Source organism: Mercenaria mercenaria, chromosome 4 (assembly GCF_021730395.1).
Source record: "Mercenaria mercenaria strain notata chromosome 4, MADL_Memer_1, whole genome shotgun sequence".
Lineage (NCBI taxonomy): Eukaryota > Metazoa > Mollusca > Bivalvia > Venerida > Veneridae > Mercenaria > Mercenaria mercenaria.
This window is the reverse complement of record NC_069364.1, coordinates 13,296,225-13,314,673: the sequence shown is the minus strand read 5'-3', so window position 1 is coordinate 13,314,673 and position 18,449 is coordinate 13,296,225. Positions and strand designations below refer to the sequence as shown.

Here is an 18,449-nt window from a genome sequence, read left to right as displayed (position 1 = left end):
AATAGGCTAGGATTACGGAAGTATTTAAGAGGCATCAAATTTATGTTAGGACATGCATAAATGACATTGTAAACTTACTCATTTCACTTAATTTCACTAAATATTTCGTGCTATCGATCGGCCGTTTTGGGTTAGTATAATCTTAATGGCGATGGGCGGAAATATAGAATTATCTATGTTTCGTATATACCTGCATTTTTTTCATCAAGTCACCACAAATGGTCTTTAATAACATACAATAGTTATAAATCATAAAATTCAAAGTATAGAATTTTTTTTTTAAATCTAACTTTGACACTCATATTTCTAATATATTTCCGCGCGCCGCCATTAAGTTTATACTAACCCAAAACGGCGGATAGAAAACACGAAATAATAAGGCAGGCATGAAAAATTAAGTGAAATAAGTAAGTTTACAACATCATTTATGCGTGTCCTAACATATACTTTATGCCTCTTAAAATACTTCCGTAGTCCTAGCCTATCCTCATAGGGTTGTCTAGGAATATGAAACTCCCGTAATCCTAGAACCGGAGGCTAGGATTACGGTACCGTAATCGTAGCCACTGCCTTTTTGGGCAGGGGCCCCTGGGGTTCACTCTGCGCTTTTGGCATTCTTTTTTTTCTTCTTTTTTAAATATAATATTTTCATTTTCTTTTTAACAATATATTCTCATGATAAAAAAATATATTTAAAAAAAGAAAAAATGATCGCCCGTAGCGCGGAGCGAACCAGTGGCCCTGCCCAAAGGTAAGACCACAGAACCAGCATCTGTATTCTCTCAACCGTCGCGGCAGATGACGTCATGAGCAAGTATTTTTCTTATAACCACTAACGATATCGTCTGTGTAGTAAATTTGACTGCGAAACATCAAGCTGGGATCTATTCTCCTGTACCTTGGACAAGCTATTTTGTGTTGAAAATGCTTGGAGTAAGTTGTCTTTAGTTTTTCTAAGCACTGATCATGCTGATAGTATATGGGAGATTTTTTAAACATATTGAAATGGTAACAGAAGTTGTTGTATGATCAAGACATGTGCTCAGTTTGATTTAAAAGGCGAAAATATATTGGCTGAAGGTTAATTGGTAGGGGCGGTGTCTGTTGCTAGGACACTATATTGGTACCAACATATTTGGATATTCATCTTGTGATCCTTTGGCTGTATATCAAGTATTTGTGTTTCTTGCAGGCCATTTTAACATGGCGCAGCACCATGCCCCTTTTGAAGTGCCGCCATGCTGCCCTTCAAACTGCCCGTTTGCGCCACATGCCCTATTATCTTATCAGCCTGGTGTATTTGTCTTGACAAGTGCCCTTTCAAAATCAGCCAGTATAACGAATGTCCGCTGGACATGTTCCTTGTATTGTACAGTTGATTAGCGGCTTCGATCAGCAGGCTGACATGTAGGTGCATCAACTGTGAATATTGAACGCTTGTCACTATCTTTTGATGACCCTGATTAAGAACTGACCGGATTATGCAATCAATAACTGTTTTATAATACTCTTTAATTGGGAACAATAGAAGAAAATTTGTTGTTTTTAACACGTGGGCGGTGAAGCTACATGTAACCTTTTATGGAAGAGATGATTGAAAACGGTTAATTAAATAATTATTCTGAAAGGTTGTAATCATTTAAAATGTAGATTGATTGTCTCACACTTTTGATGCGCTCGTTAGGCCTAAATTAAAATATTGAATGCTTGCCCTTTGCCGACCAACCCATGAAAATTGACCCGACTCGAAATATTTTATATCGATTTAATCTACAAGATTTATTTTATTCCTTTACGGATTTCATTTATATAAATAATTAGATAAACGTTTAAGCTTTATTAGAATGATACCAAATTCATTAAAATCACACCAATGTCTTCACTCGGGCATCTTGATTTATAAATACGAAGGCGTACGACGCGTCATGCAAAAGTCACCTTCATCTTGAAAATTTGAAAACATTTGAAAATAACCAATAACTTAGCGATAAAGTTATAAAAACTTATCGAGATTTTAATGAATCAATTACAAATGCAAGGCCCTAGTTTTTTTTTCATAAATAATTTGTCAAAATATAAGGCAAAATTTATTCTGAAAGTGCCTGGTCGCAAGCGTCACTAACTCACTATATGCCAAAATTTCGAATTATTACTCGCCGTAAGTATCCACATTTATGTTTATATTACTGAATACTGTATGATTAGATAGGGAAAAAACAGATTCATAGTCAGTTATTTTGATTCAACAGTCAGGGGTGTAACTGTTTCAAGTTATCACAGTTTATAACCCGTTTGAGTTATTGCGTTTACTTTCATAACTTGTTTCAGTTATCATAAAATATTACAAGGCCCTACTGTGTTAATTCCTCGTTTTGAATGTGACTAATACAATCATTTCCTGAATCCTTGCCCTTTTATCTTTCCAGCTATGCAGTAAAATTTTTTACGCAAGGCTGATAAAGTCTTACGCAAATGGTTTTTAAGCTATAAAACTCTTAACATCCCATTATGCTCATCAGGTCATTATCAGACTAAAAGAGAATTTGATTAACCACAGTCTGCTACTAATTACACTTTAAAGGTCACTTTGTGAGAACAGTAAAAAGGCTTTTTTTGAATAACTTACCTGGGTTATTCTTATTTTATAACTAAAACAGGTTATAAAATGCTTGAAAAAGTAACTGAAATAGGTTACATAACTTAAAACAGTTACACCCCTGACTGTTCAAACTAGTGTATTTATCGCAGTTCTTTCTAACTGTTTGAGCTACAAGGGAATGATAAAAAAATAGTTGCAGACGATCTAATTTAGCAAATTTCACAGCATGTACTTTTTTAGCTCACCTGTCACATAGTGACAAGGTGAGATTTTGTGATCACACTTCGTCCGTCGTCAGTCCGTGCGTGCGTCCGTCCAACAACAATTTCTTGTCTGCACGATAGTGGTTTCATTTATGATTTTATTTTAACCAAACTTGCACACAACTTGTATCACCATAAGATCACGGTTCCTTTCTTGAACTGGCCAGATCTCATTATGGGTTCCAGAGTTATGGCCCCTGAAAGGGCCAAAATTAGCTATTTTGACCTTGTCTGCACAATAGCAGCTTTTTTTATGATTTGATTTTTACCAAACTGGCACACAACTTGTATCACCATAAGATCTTGGATACTTTCTTGAACTGGCCAGATTCCTTTATGGGTTCCAGAGTTATGGCCCCTGAAAAGGCCAGAATTAGCTATTTTGACCTTGTCTGCACAATAGCAGCTTCATTTATGATTTTATTTTAACCAAACTTGCACACAACTTGTATCACCATGACATCTTGGTTCCTTTCTTGAACTGGCCAGATTCCGTTATGGGTTCCAGAGTGATGGCCCCTGAAAGGGCCAGAATTAGCTATTTCGACCTTGTCTGCACAATAGCAGCTTCATTTATGATTTGAATTTAATCAAACTTGTCAAAACTTGTGTCACCATAAGATCTCGGTTCCTGTCTTGAACCGGCCAGATCCCATAATGGGTTCCAGAGTTATGGCCCCTGAAAGGGCCAAAATTAGCTATTTTGACCTTGTCTGCACAATAGCAGCTTCATTTATGATTTGATTTTAACCAAAGTTGCACACAACTTGTATCACCACAAGATCTTGGTTCCTTTCTTGAACTGGCCAGATTCCGTCATGGGTTCCAGAGTTATGGCCCCTTAAAGGTCCAAAATTGGCTATTTTGGCTTTTGCAGCCATATAGAGACTTCATTTATGTTTTATTTGATACAAACTTCCAAAATATCTTCAGCAACAATAAATCTTGGATTCCATGACAAATCAGACCCAATCGTAGGTTCCAGAGTTATTTAATATCTGATTACCTCCCCTGATTGTAATCAAAATGAATTTATATATTTGAAATTTCATTATTGTTATTAGTTGGACTGAGACAATCAAGGTAGATAACTATGAACTGATTTTATGGCAAATTACCTCCCTTTATTTCAAATTAAAATGGGTATATCTCCATAACTAATGAAGATACTGATCTGAAATTTCATTTATGTCAACAGATTTATTTGGCAGATCCTTCTTTTGTTCACTTACAATATTTATTTTTTTTAATTACTTCCCTTTTACGTTACTATAAATAGCTTGTTTTCAGTAACTTTTTTATTATTGGCCTTAGGGAAAAACCGAGACCACTTTTCTGTGGTACAACATGGATGGTACCTCCAATTTTTAGGTGTATTTTGACATATCTGTACCTTGTAAGAATTTTTTTTTCTTTTTGGTTAAATTTCTACGCTTTGTTGTTCCTGTCCTTTGGACTTGGATATTTTTTCTGAGGACCTTCTTGTCCTCAAGTGCAATGATAACAGGTGAGCGATATAGGGCCATCATGGCCCTCTTGTATGTTAAATTCTACTTTCGTTTTAGCATGCCGAAAAAACACCAGAAAATAAAATTTTCAATGTTGATTTGTCGTCTTAAATCTTACTGACAACGAAGACCAGTAGGTTTAATCAGCAATATAGGTACAAATCATCTATCACATGTAGTTTTGGCGAACTGATGAATATATGTGTCTGCTGCAAAGTAGTGTAAATGTGATACATGTACTTCAACAGGAGTTGCAAAATCAGTTGCCTAACTTTTCCAGCCTTTCCCAGAGCCCATAGAGCATGAAGATTTTTTTTTATATTTTATTAATATGTAACTACGATAATTATGGAGAAGATGAAAATAGCTCTTGGCAAACATGAAGAAGTATTTCTAAGTCTAAATCAGATTTTGCCACCCATGCAGTCTACTGCATTTTCTATAATAATTTTGGCATAAATTTCTACCTAGGTAAATATGGCATTTGATGTTAATTCCAGTATTAAGTTCAGTCAGTCAGGGTGTGGAATGGTACACTATTTGTTTAGATATTTTAAAAATACTTGATATTCCTAAATTTCTATTTGCAGAGATGAGATGTAATTTTCTAAAACTGACATTATGAGTAGAAGCAAGAGGCAGAAAGACTTTGATCAACAGTTTGAAGCTTTTCTTAAAGAGGTAAGCATTGCTAAGGTTTTATATATCTGAAAACTTCCGCTGTTGGACTTGAATACAGTAGAATGGTTTCGGTCACATTTTTGGTGCAATCTTAGCTTTTATTACATACTCATTTAGTAACTCCGTTAAGTTTCAGTGGAACCTGAAAAGTCAATTTTTAGCTCGACTATTTGAAGAATAGGGGAGTATCCTACTCGCCCCGGCGTGAGCGTTAGCGTGAGCGAGGGCGTCACACAAATGTTAAAGTTTGCGTACCACCCAAAATATTTTCAAAGTCCATTGAGATATTGCTTTCACATTTTGCATACTTGTTTACCATCATGACCCCAGTCTGTAAAAATGAGGAAACAACTCTATCAAGCATTTTGACTGAATTATCCCCCCTTTTCGACTTAGAATATGCTTATTGTAATGTTTAAAGTTTTACTCATTGCTTATATTATACTATCAAGCACTGAGAATAGTCAAGCGCGCTGTCCACTGACAGCTCTTGTTTACCAATCTTAGCTTTTATTACATGCTCATTTAATAACTCCATTAAGTTTCGATGGAACCTGAAAAGTCAATATTTTTCCATATTGACGTTCAAATTTCTTATCGGGTGTGTGACGTCATTTGTGACGTCAGTTTCATGTATGTTGTCGCATTTAAAAGTTCTTTGACGGTGATATTTTCAATTTCGCTCAGGTGTATTAGCTAATTTTTATCATTTATACAATAATTTTAAGTGTAGATGCATATGTAATAAAAAGATTATTAGATTTGCATCAAGAAATATGCACTCGTTCTTTCGCTGAATAATATTCGCTCCTAAAGTCGCGCAATATTTCCGCTGCAAAACTCATGCATATTTCTTATTACAAAACTGATAACCTATAAATATTTTGCATTATAAGACAAAGTTGGAGTAAAGGGAATGTGGTCATTTTATCCAACTTTTTAAATGCAGTAATTGTTTTATGTTGTTGTTGGTATGTTTACATGTGAAAAAAATCCCAATCAAAGTTAAGTTAGAAATGTATCTTGTTTCAGCATATTTCGTTTTACAAACAGCAGTCAGTATGGTGTCTAGTAATAGACATTTCATATCAAATCACGCAGTTTTGAGGTAATGGATGCATAATGACACTCAGCAATTACTGTATGATTACATATTCTCTCAGTGCAGTTAGATAATGTAAATGTAGGACAGTGCTCACATAGATTTTTGTAAAAAAACTTGGAGAAGCTTGAAATTGCTTACGGAGGATATGTAATTTGCTGATAGTCTTTACAAGTTCACTATTATAAAACATTGTGCTTTTATTTTTCAGTCTTTATCATCTGAGGATTCTATAAATTCTGCTCGTATAAACAAGTTCCTCGAGCCGCCGACGAAAGAAAAGAAACCCTGGTGGGATGTTGATGATGATGATGATGATGACAAACCAGGTACTGTTTATGTTTAGTTTCAGCTTTAAAATGTATTTGTAGAAACTTGTCTAAGGCATGACAGGCCAGAATAACTGTACGTTTTCAGTGGCCAGATTGCTGTCTGTTGTCATATTATGGGTAAGCTTAAAACATTATATATTATATGACTTAAAGATATGTATGTAAGAAAAAATCGAAGTGATATTAAGTTTCATTAGCTTGACTATTAAAAGAATAGGTAGAGCTATAATAGAGCCTATTGGATTCGCCCGTGTGTCGGCATCTCGATTTGGTTAATTTTTCTATGTAAGCTAGTATCTCTGTAACCACTTGTTGGAATGGATTAATACTTCACACACTTATTCACTGTGATAAACTGACTTACATTGCACAGGTTCTATAACACTGTTTTGCTTTTTTACAAAATTATGCCCCTTTTTCGACTTAGAATGTTTTGGTTAAGGTTTTGTATGTAAGCTGGTATCTCTGTAACCACTTGTTGGAATGGATTAATACTTCACACACTTATTCACTGTGATAAACTGACTTACATTGCACAGGTTCTATAACACTGTTTTGCTTTTTTACAAAATTATGCCCCTTTTTCGACTTAGAATGTTTTGGTTAAGGTTTTGTATGTAAGCTGGTATCTCAGTAACCACTTGTTGGAATGGATTAATACTTCACACACTTATTCACTGTGATAAACTGACTTACATTGCACAGGTTCTATAACACTGTTTTGCTTTTTTACAAAATTATGCCCCTTTTTTCGACTTAGAATATTTTGGTTAAGGTTTTGTATGTAAACAGATATCTCAGTACCCACTCATGGGAATGGTTTGAAACTTTACATACTTGTTCACTGTCATGATCTGACATGCAGTGTACGGGTTCCATCTGTACAACACTCTACTTTGCATTTTTAGCTCACCTGTCACATAGTGACAAGGTGAGCTTTTGTGATCACCCTTCGTCCGTCGTCTGTGCGTGCGTGCTTCCGTCCGTCAACAATTTCTTGTCTGCACGATAGTGGTTTCATTATTGATTTTATTTTAACCAAACTTGCACACAACTTGTATCACCATAAGATCTCGGTTCCTTTCTTGAACTGGCCAGATCCCATAATGAGTTTCAGAGTTATGGCCCCTGAAAGTGCCAAAAATAGCTATTTTGACCTTGTCTGCAAAATAGCAGCTTCATTTATGATTTGATTTTAACCAAACTTTCACAAAACTTGTGTCACCATAAGATCTTGGTTCCTTTCTTGAACTTGCCAGATCTCACTATGGGTTTCAGAGTTATGGCCCCGGAAAGGGCCAGAATTAGCTATTTTGACCTTGTCTGCACAATAGCAGCTTCATTTATGATTTGATTTTAACAAAACTTGCACACAACTTGTATCACCATAAGATCTTGGTTCCTTTCTTGAACTGGCAAGATTCCATTATGGGTTCCAGAGTTATGACCACTGAAAGGGCCAAAATTAGCTATTTTGACCTTGTCTGCACAGTAGCAGCTTCATTTATGATTTGAATTTAATCAAACTTGCAGAAAACTTGTGTCACCATAAGATCTCGGTTCCTTTCTTGAACCGGCCAGATTCCATAATGGGGTCCAAAGTTACGGCCCCTGAATGGGCAAAAATTTGCTATTTTGACCTTGTCTGTATAATAGCAGCTTCATTTATGATTTGATTTTAACCAAACTTGCACACAACATGTATCACCACAAGATCTTGCTTCCTTTCTTGAACTGGCCAGATTCATCTTGGGTTCAAGAATTATGGCCCCTTAAAGGTCTAAAATCGGCTATTTTGGCTTTTGCAGCCGTATAGAGACTTCATTTATGGTTTTATTTGATACAAACTTCCAAAATATCTTCCAACAACAATAAATCTTGGATTCCATGACAAATCAGATCCAGAGTTATTTTATATTTGATTACCTCCCCTGATTGTAATCAGAATGGATTTATATCAGTAAGTACTTATAGGACTTACTGATATAAAAATCGATTTTGATTATAGTACTTATAGGACTTATTTGAAATTTCATTATTGTTATTAGTTGGACTGAGACAATCAGGGTAGATAACTATGGACTGATTTTATGTCAAATTACCTCCTTTTATTTCAAATTAAAATTGGTATATCTCCGTAACTAATGAAGATACTGATCTGAAATTTCATTTTTGCCAACATATTTATTTGGCAGATCCTTCTTTTGTTCACTTACAATAATTTTTTTTTTAATTACTTCCCTTTTATGTTACTATAAATAGCTTATTTTTAGTAACTTTTTTGTTATTGGCCTTAGGGAAAAACTGAGACCACTTTTCTGTGGTACCTCCAGTTTTTAGGTGTTTTTTGACATATCTATACCTTGTAAGAATTTTTTTCTTCTTTTTGGTTAAATTTCTTCCCTTTGTTGTTCCTGTCCTTTGGATTTAGATATTTTTTCTGAGGACCTTCTTGTCATCAAGTGCAATGATAACAGGTGAGCGATATAGGGCCATCATGGCCCTCTTGTTACAGAATTATGTCTTTTTTCAACTTGACAGTTTTTGGATAAGTATTTGTATGTAAGCTGGTACTATCTTTGTACCCACTTATGGGAATGGGTTGAAACTTCACACATTTGTCCACTGTCATGAGCTGATATACATTGTACATGTTCTATACCCTATTTTGCATTTTTACAAAATTATGCCCCTTTTTGACTTTTACATATATATATCCATTCAGTTGACAAGGCTGTTGAATAGTCTAGCATTGCTGTCCTCTGACAGCTCTAGTTTTATGTTATATTGTTTCTGGGTGACAGTAATATAACATTTTAGAATCACCTATATTTGTATATTTGATATAGGTTTAGGTACCAGTCGAAGCTTTTTAAAGAAAAAGAGCCCAGAAAATGTGAGCCAAGAAAACAAAAAACAAGATTTCAGAATAGCTCCAAAAGCAAAGGCTAGAAAAGATGTAAGTTAAATGATCATGGTTGTAAAAGAGTAATTGTTACATACCATTTGTTGGTTAGATTGTTAAGCTGTTGATATTTTCATAAGGTGACCTTCAGACAGGTTTGGTGCAGCACTGGGGCGAAATACAATATAATTACTTTTAGATACCTCACTATACAAAATGTGGCTACTGGATTGCAATATATTATACATTCCTGTAATATAATTTACCAGTTGAATAATGCATAACCAGGCACTTGTCTTTGAAATACATTCTTTGGTGTGGTAAAGGTCACTGTCTACAAATCACATGCCCCTCACCTCTGTGAGTCGGGGTCAGGCTCGAGTCATCATGCAAAAAAGCTATCCAGCTGGCTTGCAGAAGGTTTGGTTCTACCAAAAAATGAAATACCTGCGCATAAATACCACATTCAAGTAACGGACACTTTTTTGGCTATATTGGTCCTACACATTTTGTATCTTGTTGTGCATAAAATTTCATGCAGTATTATATGCAGTATGTGTGTTGTAGGCTAAAATTCGAGGGAAAGCAGAGTCATCCATCAGTAAAGACAGTCTTGATGATAGTAAGTTATTCACTTATATATTCTACTAAAGGGGCCTCCCTGGCCGAGTTGTTAAAGTCGCTGACTTCAAATCACTTGCCCCTCATCGATGTGGGTTCGAGCCTCTCTCAGGGCTTTGAATTCTTTATGTGAGGAAGCCATCCAGCTGGCTTATGGAAGGTCGTTGGTTCTACGTAGGTTCCCGCTCTTGATGAAATAATGCACGGATGGGCACCTGAGGTCTTCCTCCACCATAAAAGCTGGAAAGTCACCATATGACCTATAATTGTGTCGGTGTGACGTTAAACCCAACAAAATAAACAAATTATTCTACTACAATTATGTTTTTGGAAAACACGAGCTTTATATAAAATTTTACTTATTATTTGGGTTAAAAGTAAATTACATATATCTTTACTATGATTTAATATCCTATCCTTATTTATGTATAACTGTTTGCATATGTTTTATGCTTTTATATTGATTAAGGGAAAAATAAGAAAAAATGGTATTTCCTCTTCCTTTGTGCAGAAAATACCACATGTGCCTGTAATAGTGAATTTTTAGACATAGCTCTTTAAAGGCATCTCATTTTACTTTTCATTGAAACTTATGTTTCTATTTCAGTTTCCGAGAAATCGGAGGAAGATCACGGACATGTACACAGGTGATTGTTACAGCAGTAAAATTTGACAATTAAAATATCGATGTATAGAAGATATTTTGTTTGTTCAGTGTTAGAATGAATTATCTATCACCAGTGATACCCAGATGCAATATTTTCACAAGTGGCATAACCATGAGAGAAAATGTAAAATATGGTGTTCATGAGTGAAAGATATTTGATCTTACTTGTGAAACAAACTAATTTTTTATTGCACTTGCCCCGGTGTCAGTGTTGGTGTCAGTGTCGGCGTCGGCATTGCCGTTGGTTAAAGCTTTTGAGTCAAATATCTCTGTTACTATCAAAGCTATTGACTTGAAACTTAAAACACTTATTTACTCTCTAAGTCTACACATGAAGAAACGATCCCCATAACTCTGATTTGAATTTTGACAAAGTTATGTCCCTTTTTAACTTGAGTTTTTAGCTCGACTATTCGAAGAATAAGTAGAGCTATCCTACTCACCACGGCGTCGGCGTCACACCTTGGTTAAGTTTTTCGTACCAGTCCACATTTTGACAAAGTCTTTTGAGATAAAGCTTTGAAACTTTCAACACTTCTTTACCATCATCATGGCCAGTTATAGGCAATAGCAGATAACTCCATCAAGGATTTTGACTGAATTATGGCCCCTTTTGACTTAGAAATCATGGTTAAGTTTTTCGTACCAGTTCATATTTTGACAAAGTCTTTTAAGATAAAGCTTTGAAACTTTCAACACTTGTTTACCATCACCATGTCCAGTTATAGGCTAGAGCAATAACTCCATCAAGGATTTTGGCTGAATTATGGCCCTTATGACTTACAAATCTGGGTTAATATTACGTACCAGTTCATATTTTGACAAAGTCTTTTGAGATAAAGCTTTGTAACTTTCAGAACCTGTTTACCATCACCATGTCCAGTTATAGGCAAGAGTACATAACTCCATCAAGGATTTTGGCTAAATTATGGCCCCTTTTGACTTAGAAATCTTGGTTAAGTTTTTCGTACCAGTTCATATTTTTTGTAAAGTGTTTGACATATGGCTTTGAAACTTTTATCACTTGTTAAGTATAAAAGTCTCTATCTGTAGGAAAGAGAACATAACTCTGTCATCTATTTTGACTGAATTATGGCCCTTTTTGGACTTTGAAATTGGTTCTGTTTTCATACAAGTCCATGTTTTGTCAAAACTATTTGACATATGGCTTTTAAACTTTGAACACTTGTTTATCATTATGATTTTCATCTGTAGGCAAGAGTACATAACTATTTTGGCTGAATTATGGCCCTGTTTGGACTTTGAAATTGGCTCATATATTGCCATTTAGTGCAAGACTTATCGAAATCAAAGTAATACAGGAACATTGTTTGTCTAATCTATTTATTTCTTTTGTCTGAATATCCGTGGAAATATTTTGACCCCATTCTTCAATCAGTTCTTCGAATAGTCGAGCGCGCTGTCATCAGACAGCTCTTGTTTTTAACTGGCAAAGCTCTAATTCAGTGTCAGGCACTGAGAAAAGTTGAGCGCACTATCTTACGGACAGCTCTTGTTTTATTTCATGTTTTGTTTAAATTAACCCATTTTATAGTTTCTTACCACTAAAACATATATTGGATATTTTTCATTTTGCAAATACCAAATATATTTCACTCTAATATTTCAGTAATTCACTGAAAAATATGTAACAAAACAAAATTTACTGTGAACTCATTCAATTTGATAGGCACCAAATTGCATAGTTTCGGCCAAAACTAGTTGGCTATTTTATAGGGATATTAATTTGTAGATTTCAGATTTTGAACATAGAGTAAATATGAATTTATTTAATTGCAGTTGTTTAATTTCCTTATTTAATGTCCTACTGTTAAAAATGCATTCATTGACAGAATAGTTAAATATTAAGTTAGTAGAGAGCAGATGATATTTCTTGCCTTGTTTATTTTTCTAACAAATTGCAATTAAATAAGCATGTAACATTTAACAGATAATCTGATATACTGCAACAGTTATTTGAAGAGTGATTAACAAAGTCTAGAAACCAAATATTTCATTACACTGAGTCTTGTGTTCAGAATACTGTTTTTGTGAAAATAAATTTTCTGCTTTTTTTTTTAAAACTGTGACAAGTGTCTCGAATAAGCCAAAATATACACTTATCATTCATAGACAGCCCGTCATATATAACAGAGATGGTGAAATCATTCATTTTCATGGGGGAATGATTTTTGCAGATTTCACGGTTACATCAATCCACAAAATTTATTCCCAATGAACAATCAAAATTCACATTTCTTGCCTTGTTTATTAGAAAAAGGGGGCCTCCGTGGCCGAGTGGTTAAGGTCGCTGACTTCAAATCACTTGCCCCGCATTGATGTGGGTTCGAGCCTCACTCGGGGCGTTGAATTCTTTATGTGAGGAAGCCATCCAGCTGGCTTACGGAAGGTCGGTGGTTCTACCCAGGTGTCCGCTCGTGATGAAATAATGCACGGAGGGGCACCTGGGGTCTTCCTCCATCATTAAAGCTGGAAAGTCGCCATATGACCTATCATGTGTCGGTGCGACGTTAAATCCAACAAAAAAAAAATTCATTAGAAAAAAATCAACATTAAAACAGACATGTATTTAAACATTACGTATAACCTTATATTTTCAGACCAAGAGTTCATGTACCAGAGGAAAGCATGGACAGTATAAATACAGGTATATGAAAAGTATTTTTCAGTCATAGAGTGATTGCCTGTGGTCAATAGATGACCCCTGTTGTTTTAAGGGTCAGTAGGTCACTGTGTTTTTGGGAGCATTAAGTCAGTTGTCAAGGTCGCAGAGAGTTTGAAACTGGGAACACTTTTCGATCAACTTTTGGAGGACTTCTGGGCATAGAAATATCAAATTTCCACGAGTGATTGCTTGTGGTCAGGAAGTTACCCTAATCACATGACTTTTGGATACATACACATGGAGAAAAAGTCTTGGTTCAGGTAACGTTTTCTCTATATTTTCCTTACTAGATCTACTTGACAGATTTTCATAAGGTAAAGTGCATACAGGACAGCAAAATGAGTGCTTTCATCCTCACCAAATGTTTGCCATCAGTTCTTGGTACTTTTTTCAAACTCTTTGCCCAACTGCTTTTAGTGGATTAACTGTGTAGATAACATTCACAGTTTTGCAGTTGAGTGAAGTGTTTGAGAAAAGTACTGAAAACTGAATGCACTTTATCTTATGAAACTCTGTCTTGTAATTGGGAAAATAAGGGCAAAATGTCACCTGAATCGGAATATTTTCTCCATGTGTATGGTATCAAAAAATCACATGGGTTTGTCACCCTGTCTATCATTTCTGGGTTCAGTACCTCAACTTTTCCTGATCAGTTACTGGAGAACACAAGGGCCTTTGATCTTCAAGCTTCATAGGATAATTTCCTGTTATCTGTAGGTGACACGTGTTGTTTTTTTTAGCTCAAATGTTACAACACCCAAAAATTTACATACCAATTTGCCTTGACAGGCCATCATGAGGGGCATAGGTGTTTTATGTATAGCTCGTGTAGTCTTTACAGTGACATAGTTTTATGTGCCAAAATCATAAAAGAATCTAGAGAACTGTTCATTTCATAATTTTACACAGAGGAGTAGACATAAAGATTTGTAGGCTAAAGTACTCGTATCTCGTTAAGGGCGGCAGTACCGGTTCACAGAAAGAATCAGAACTAAATATCTCTGAACTTGTGTTTTAGTTGTGCTCAGAATGTTATTGACTCGAGTGTCTAAACCTACAAACCTTACTTTAGTATTCAGTTCAACCCTTAAATATATTAAGGATAAATCAAATAACTTATTTTTGGAGAAAGTCAGGAAATTACTGTTAACAGAAAATTATTTGTACCTCATTAAAACTAACAACATATGATTGCAGAAGATTTACTCAATGAGCGTGACTCTGGAACCAGGGTTGGCATGGATACTCTTGATGAAATGGCAGACAAGGAAAAGTTTTTCAGGGTAAGTTTTGCTTGCTGTACAATTGTTTTTCCTTGGCCATATATGACCTCACTGGTTCAAATTGCTGTATAATCCAACTTGTTTCTCCCTTTCATACAGACTCATACTGTAATTATTATTACATCCCTTAATAGGGTTTATGTCAAACTAAATTTTTTTGATTGATAAGCCCATTCAAGCAGACATGCCAAGTCATTAAAAACAAAGGAAAACTAAATTTTCAAGAAAAAAATTAACTGGACTAGTAATATACCTAGTGCAGATTATACACTTATATGGATGTAAATATTGCTGAATAATTTGTAAAAAAGTTTCTTAAAGTTTGCAAGGATTGGTTTTTTTCTTGATTTTTTCCCCCACAATATAATCTTGGGAGTACATTTTAGTAAGCAGCTGATTAAGTTTTTCTAAAAGGTCTATATTTCTGGATTGTAATACCATAGGACCTGGAAAGGAATGCAGATGGAACAATTGATTATGGTAGATTAAATCGTGACCTCAGTGCTACGGGGAACACAATGTCACCAGAGGGCGCTGCAAAGACTGCAGCAACACTGGCAGCACTACAGGATATAGAGGATGAAGTGGAAGAAGATTTGCCAACAGGACCTGACATCAGGGGTGAACTAGTACATTCTGAACGGGTAATTACATGTATATAATTTTATTTTTATACTACTTTGAGATAGATTAATGGTTTAGAAATAAAATGTTGTAGCTGTTACCTTAAACCTTTTATGACCTATACATTTTCAAAAACTGCATTGGAAGAGCCATAACTGAAATTAAAAGTTATGATTTTGTATGTCTGTTTATTGTACCAAATACGTCATTTCATTAACTATATAAGGTTGTTTCTGTTGCTTATGACCCATTTCTTGGTCAGTTGTAGAAAGATCTGTTGAAGAAAAAAGTGGTATCTGCCACCTACGGTCTTTTAGAATTGCAATGTTTTGTGATTTTAGATTCAACTGTCACATGGTTTAAATATGTAGTAAGTAGCTGTAGCAGATATGACCTTTTTTTGTGGAAGGTTGTGAAAAGATGTATGTATATAGAAATTCAGAGATATATAACAATCAGTTCTGCAAGTATTTAGAAGGTTCTGCTTATATGGTTGCAGTATTTGTACCGACATTTTCAGGGAGTATTATGCGAAACAAGATACATAGTTTTGTTCAGTTTTCTTAGAAGTACTGTTTTTCATTTACATTACATTTTATTTCTACCATGTCAAAATGTTAGTGCTTGTATTTAATAATGTTGAGTTACAATGAGAGTGTTGATTATGTTCTTCAAAATGTCTTTTTTTCAGGATCAGTCTGAACAAAAACCAAGCATGTTGTCTAAAGGTATAGCTGTTATTTTTTCATTACGAAGAAAACTTACTTAAAACTAATCATTGGGGTCTCCATGGCTGAGTGGTTAAGGCGCTTACTTCAAATCACTTGCCCCTGAGGCATTTAATTCTTCATGTGATGAAGCAGTCCAGCTGGCTTAAGGGAGGTCGATGGTTCTACCCAGGTGCCGGCCCATGATGAAATAATGTGCAGAGGGGCACCTGGGGTCTTCCTCCACCATCAAAGCTGGAAAGTTAGTCATATGATCTATAATTGTGTCGGTGGGGCATTAAACCCAACGAAACAAACAGCTAATCATATATGAATCATTATTTGTTAGTGTTCATTTATGTTGACTTTCAGAAACAAGTGATGTCTCTGGTTGTTTTTGTTGCTTGAGTACAAGATTTGTTATCTTATGTTTATGATGGTTATCATAAAATGAGCCGTGCCATGGGAAAACCAACATAGTGGGTTTGCGACCAGCATGGATCCAGACCAGCCTGCGCATCCGCGCAGTCTGGTCAGGATCCATGCTGTTCGCTTTCAAAGCCTATTGCAATTAGAGAAAATGTTAGCGAACAGCATGGATCCTGACCAGACTGCGCGGATGCGCAGGCTGGTCTGGATCCATGCTGGTCGCAAACCCACTATGTTGGTTTTCTCATGGCGTGGCTCAAATAAAGAAAACAACAAGGGTTTTTTTTAGGTCTGAGGTCTGTACACTTAACCACTAGTTTTGTTGTTACCTAAAATACATGTAGTTTTTTTTCCAGACTCTCATTACAACTTTGACAATAATTGCAGTGTCACTGATGGATTCCTTAGAATCTACAATGAATACAACAACATCCCCTCAGGTAGGGAAGGGGACTATGCGAGATGTGTTGGAGGAAGCAGATGAATTTGATGACACAGACCAGCAAGGGGAAAACTTTAGGCCAAGCCATAGTGGACCAGAAACTCTTAAAACTGCTACAGGTTTGTGCAAGCTAACTGGCTTGTTGAAAATAGTTACTAATAGCCTTTTCGTCTGATACCTGCGAAATTTAGGTATAAAAATTTGGAATTAAATTTGTACAAGTCAAAATGGATTGCCCGTAAAACAACAGTACTTTATTTGATTTAACCGTATTTATTGTTTGTACTGTAAGACTGATTGGTATAAACACAAGCTAGGGGATCATTATCATGTATTGTTTGTATTGTAGGACTGATTGGTACAAACACAAGTCAGGAGATTGAAGCACTCCACAATGCTCTAGAGAAACTGGGACTGTCTGCTACAATAGGCAATGACAGTCAGCTGGATTTGTCGTCCCAGGGAGACAAAGGGACTGAAGATCTTGTAAAGAAACTCCTAAGTACAAGTGCAGGTAATATTTGAAGAACAATACCAAGCTAGACTAGAAATTGCCTGTATATTTACATTGAAATTATGCCTATATATTTTATCTTGGGAATTATCATTTCAGTAAATCCTGGTATGACTGTGTAAAAAAACAATACCATGCATTGTAATGTTACTGTTTAAACAATTACAAATACTTTCAGTTCAACTTGTTTTAAGAGACTGCCCTGAGGAAGGGCAAAAATTGGTCTCTTCTCACAAATGGTCTCTCAAAACAACATAACGTGTTCTTGAACAACACAAAAAGGAACTAAAAAAGTGATCTGTTGATAGGTCTGTCCAGCAAGTTTGACTGTAAAGAAAAAATCTTTGTAATGAGTATTGACCCTAATGATACAGAAGTGGTGATCAACTGGTGAATTTGAACTGAAAATTTAAATAAATATTTAGATTTTTTCCTTTTGGCCATGAACTAAGAGCTTTGTGCAGAACAGTTGTATCTGATAATTAAGAAAGAAATACAACCATTTCTCACTATGCCCTGGAAATGCTTATTGCAAAACTTTGTCAAACTATTTGAATTGAAAGCTATATTTTAACTGTACTTTTATACCCTACAACATGATATTTCAGCCGTAAACTTTTCACATTATTCTTTTTACATATTTTTCATTTTATTAGAACTTAATATAAATACTCTTTCTTATTCCAGGAAAACAAAGAAATGTTGCAGAAATAATGAAAGAGTTGGAAGATTTACAGATGAAAGTTGGAAAGGAAGATCCCCATTCAGATCAGCATTCTCCAGAGACCAGAGCCAGCCCTAAAAGTCCTAAAGGTATGTTTTCTCTACTTAAATTTTAGGCACTTATGTCTTGATGATATATCACTCTTTTGTTTGGTACTGGTAGGGTGTTCTAGGGCTGTAACGAGTATCCAAGTACTTGGATATCCACGAATTCAACCAAAAGTTCGAGTACGGGTATTCTTCATTGTCAAGATCGTTGGATCGCGATCTTTTTCATTAATACATGTAAAATGTAAAATTCTATCAATAAAACTAAATTAAAGCCACATTAAACGTCTTCAATGAATTTTCTTGCACATCTAA

At 35.3% G+C, this 18,449-nt stretch overlaps 1 protein-coding gene across 3 annotated transcripts in view; it reads left to right on the top strand.

Annotated features, from left to right (window-relative positions):
- The window catches only part of LOC128556216 (centrosomal protein of 162 kDa-like), a 54,124-nt gene that overhangs the window by 875 nt on the left and 34,800 nt on the right, over nt 1–18,449 (top strand). For all 3 annotated transcript variants that reach the window (XM_053540504.1, XM_053540503.1, XM_053540505.1), the window contains exons 2-13: nt 4,961–5,051; nt 6,365–6,482; nt 9,335–9,444; nt 9,958–10,012; nt 10,619–10,658; nt 13,300–13,346; nt 14,562–14,647; nt 15,091–15,291; nt 15,963–15,999; nt 16,795–16,968; nt 17,199–17,363; nt 18,051–18,176. In XM_053540504.1, coding sequence (XP_053396479.1) covers nt 4,992–5,051; nt 6,365–6,482; nt 9,335–9,444; nt 9,958–10,012; nt 10,619–10,658; nt 13,300–13,346; nt 14,562–14,647; nt 15,091–15,291; nt 15,963–15,999; nt 16,795–16,968; nt 17,199–17,363; nt 18,051–18,176 — 1,219 coding nt within the window. In that variant the 5' untranslated portion in view covers nt 4,961–4,991. The remainder of the gene's footprint in view (nt 1–4,960; nt 5,052–6,364; nt 6,483–9,334; nt 9,445–9,957; nt 10,013–10,618; nt 10,659–13,299; nt 13,347–14,561; nt 14,648–15,090; nt 15,292–15,962; nt 16,000–16,794; nt 16,969–17,198; nt 17,364–18,050; nt 18,177–18,449) is intronic.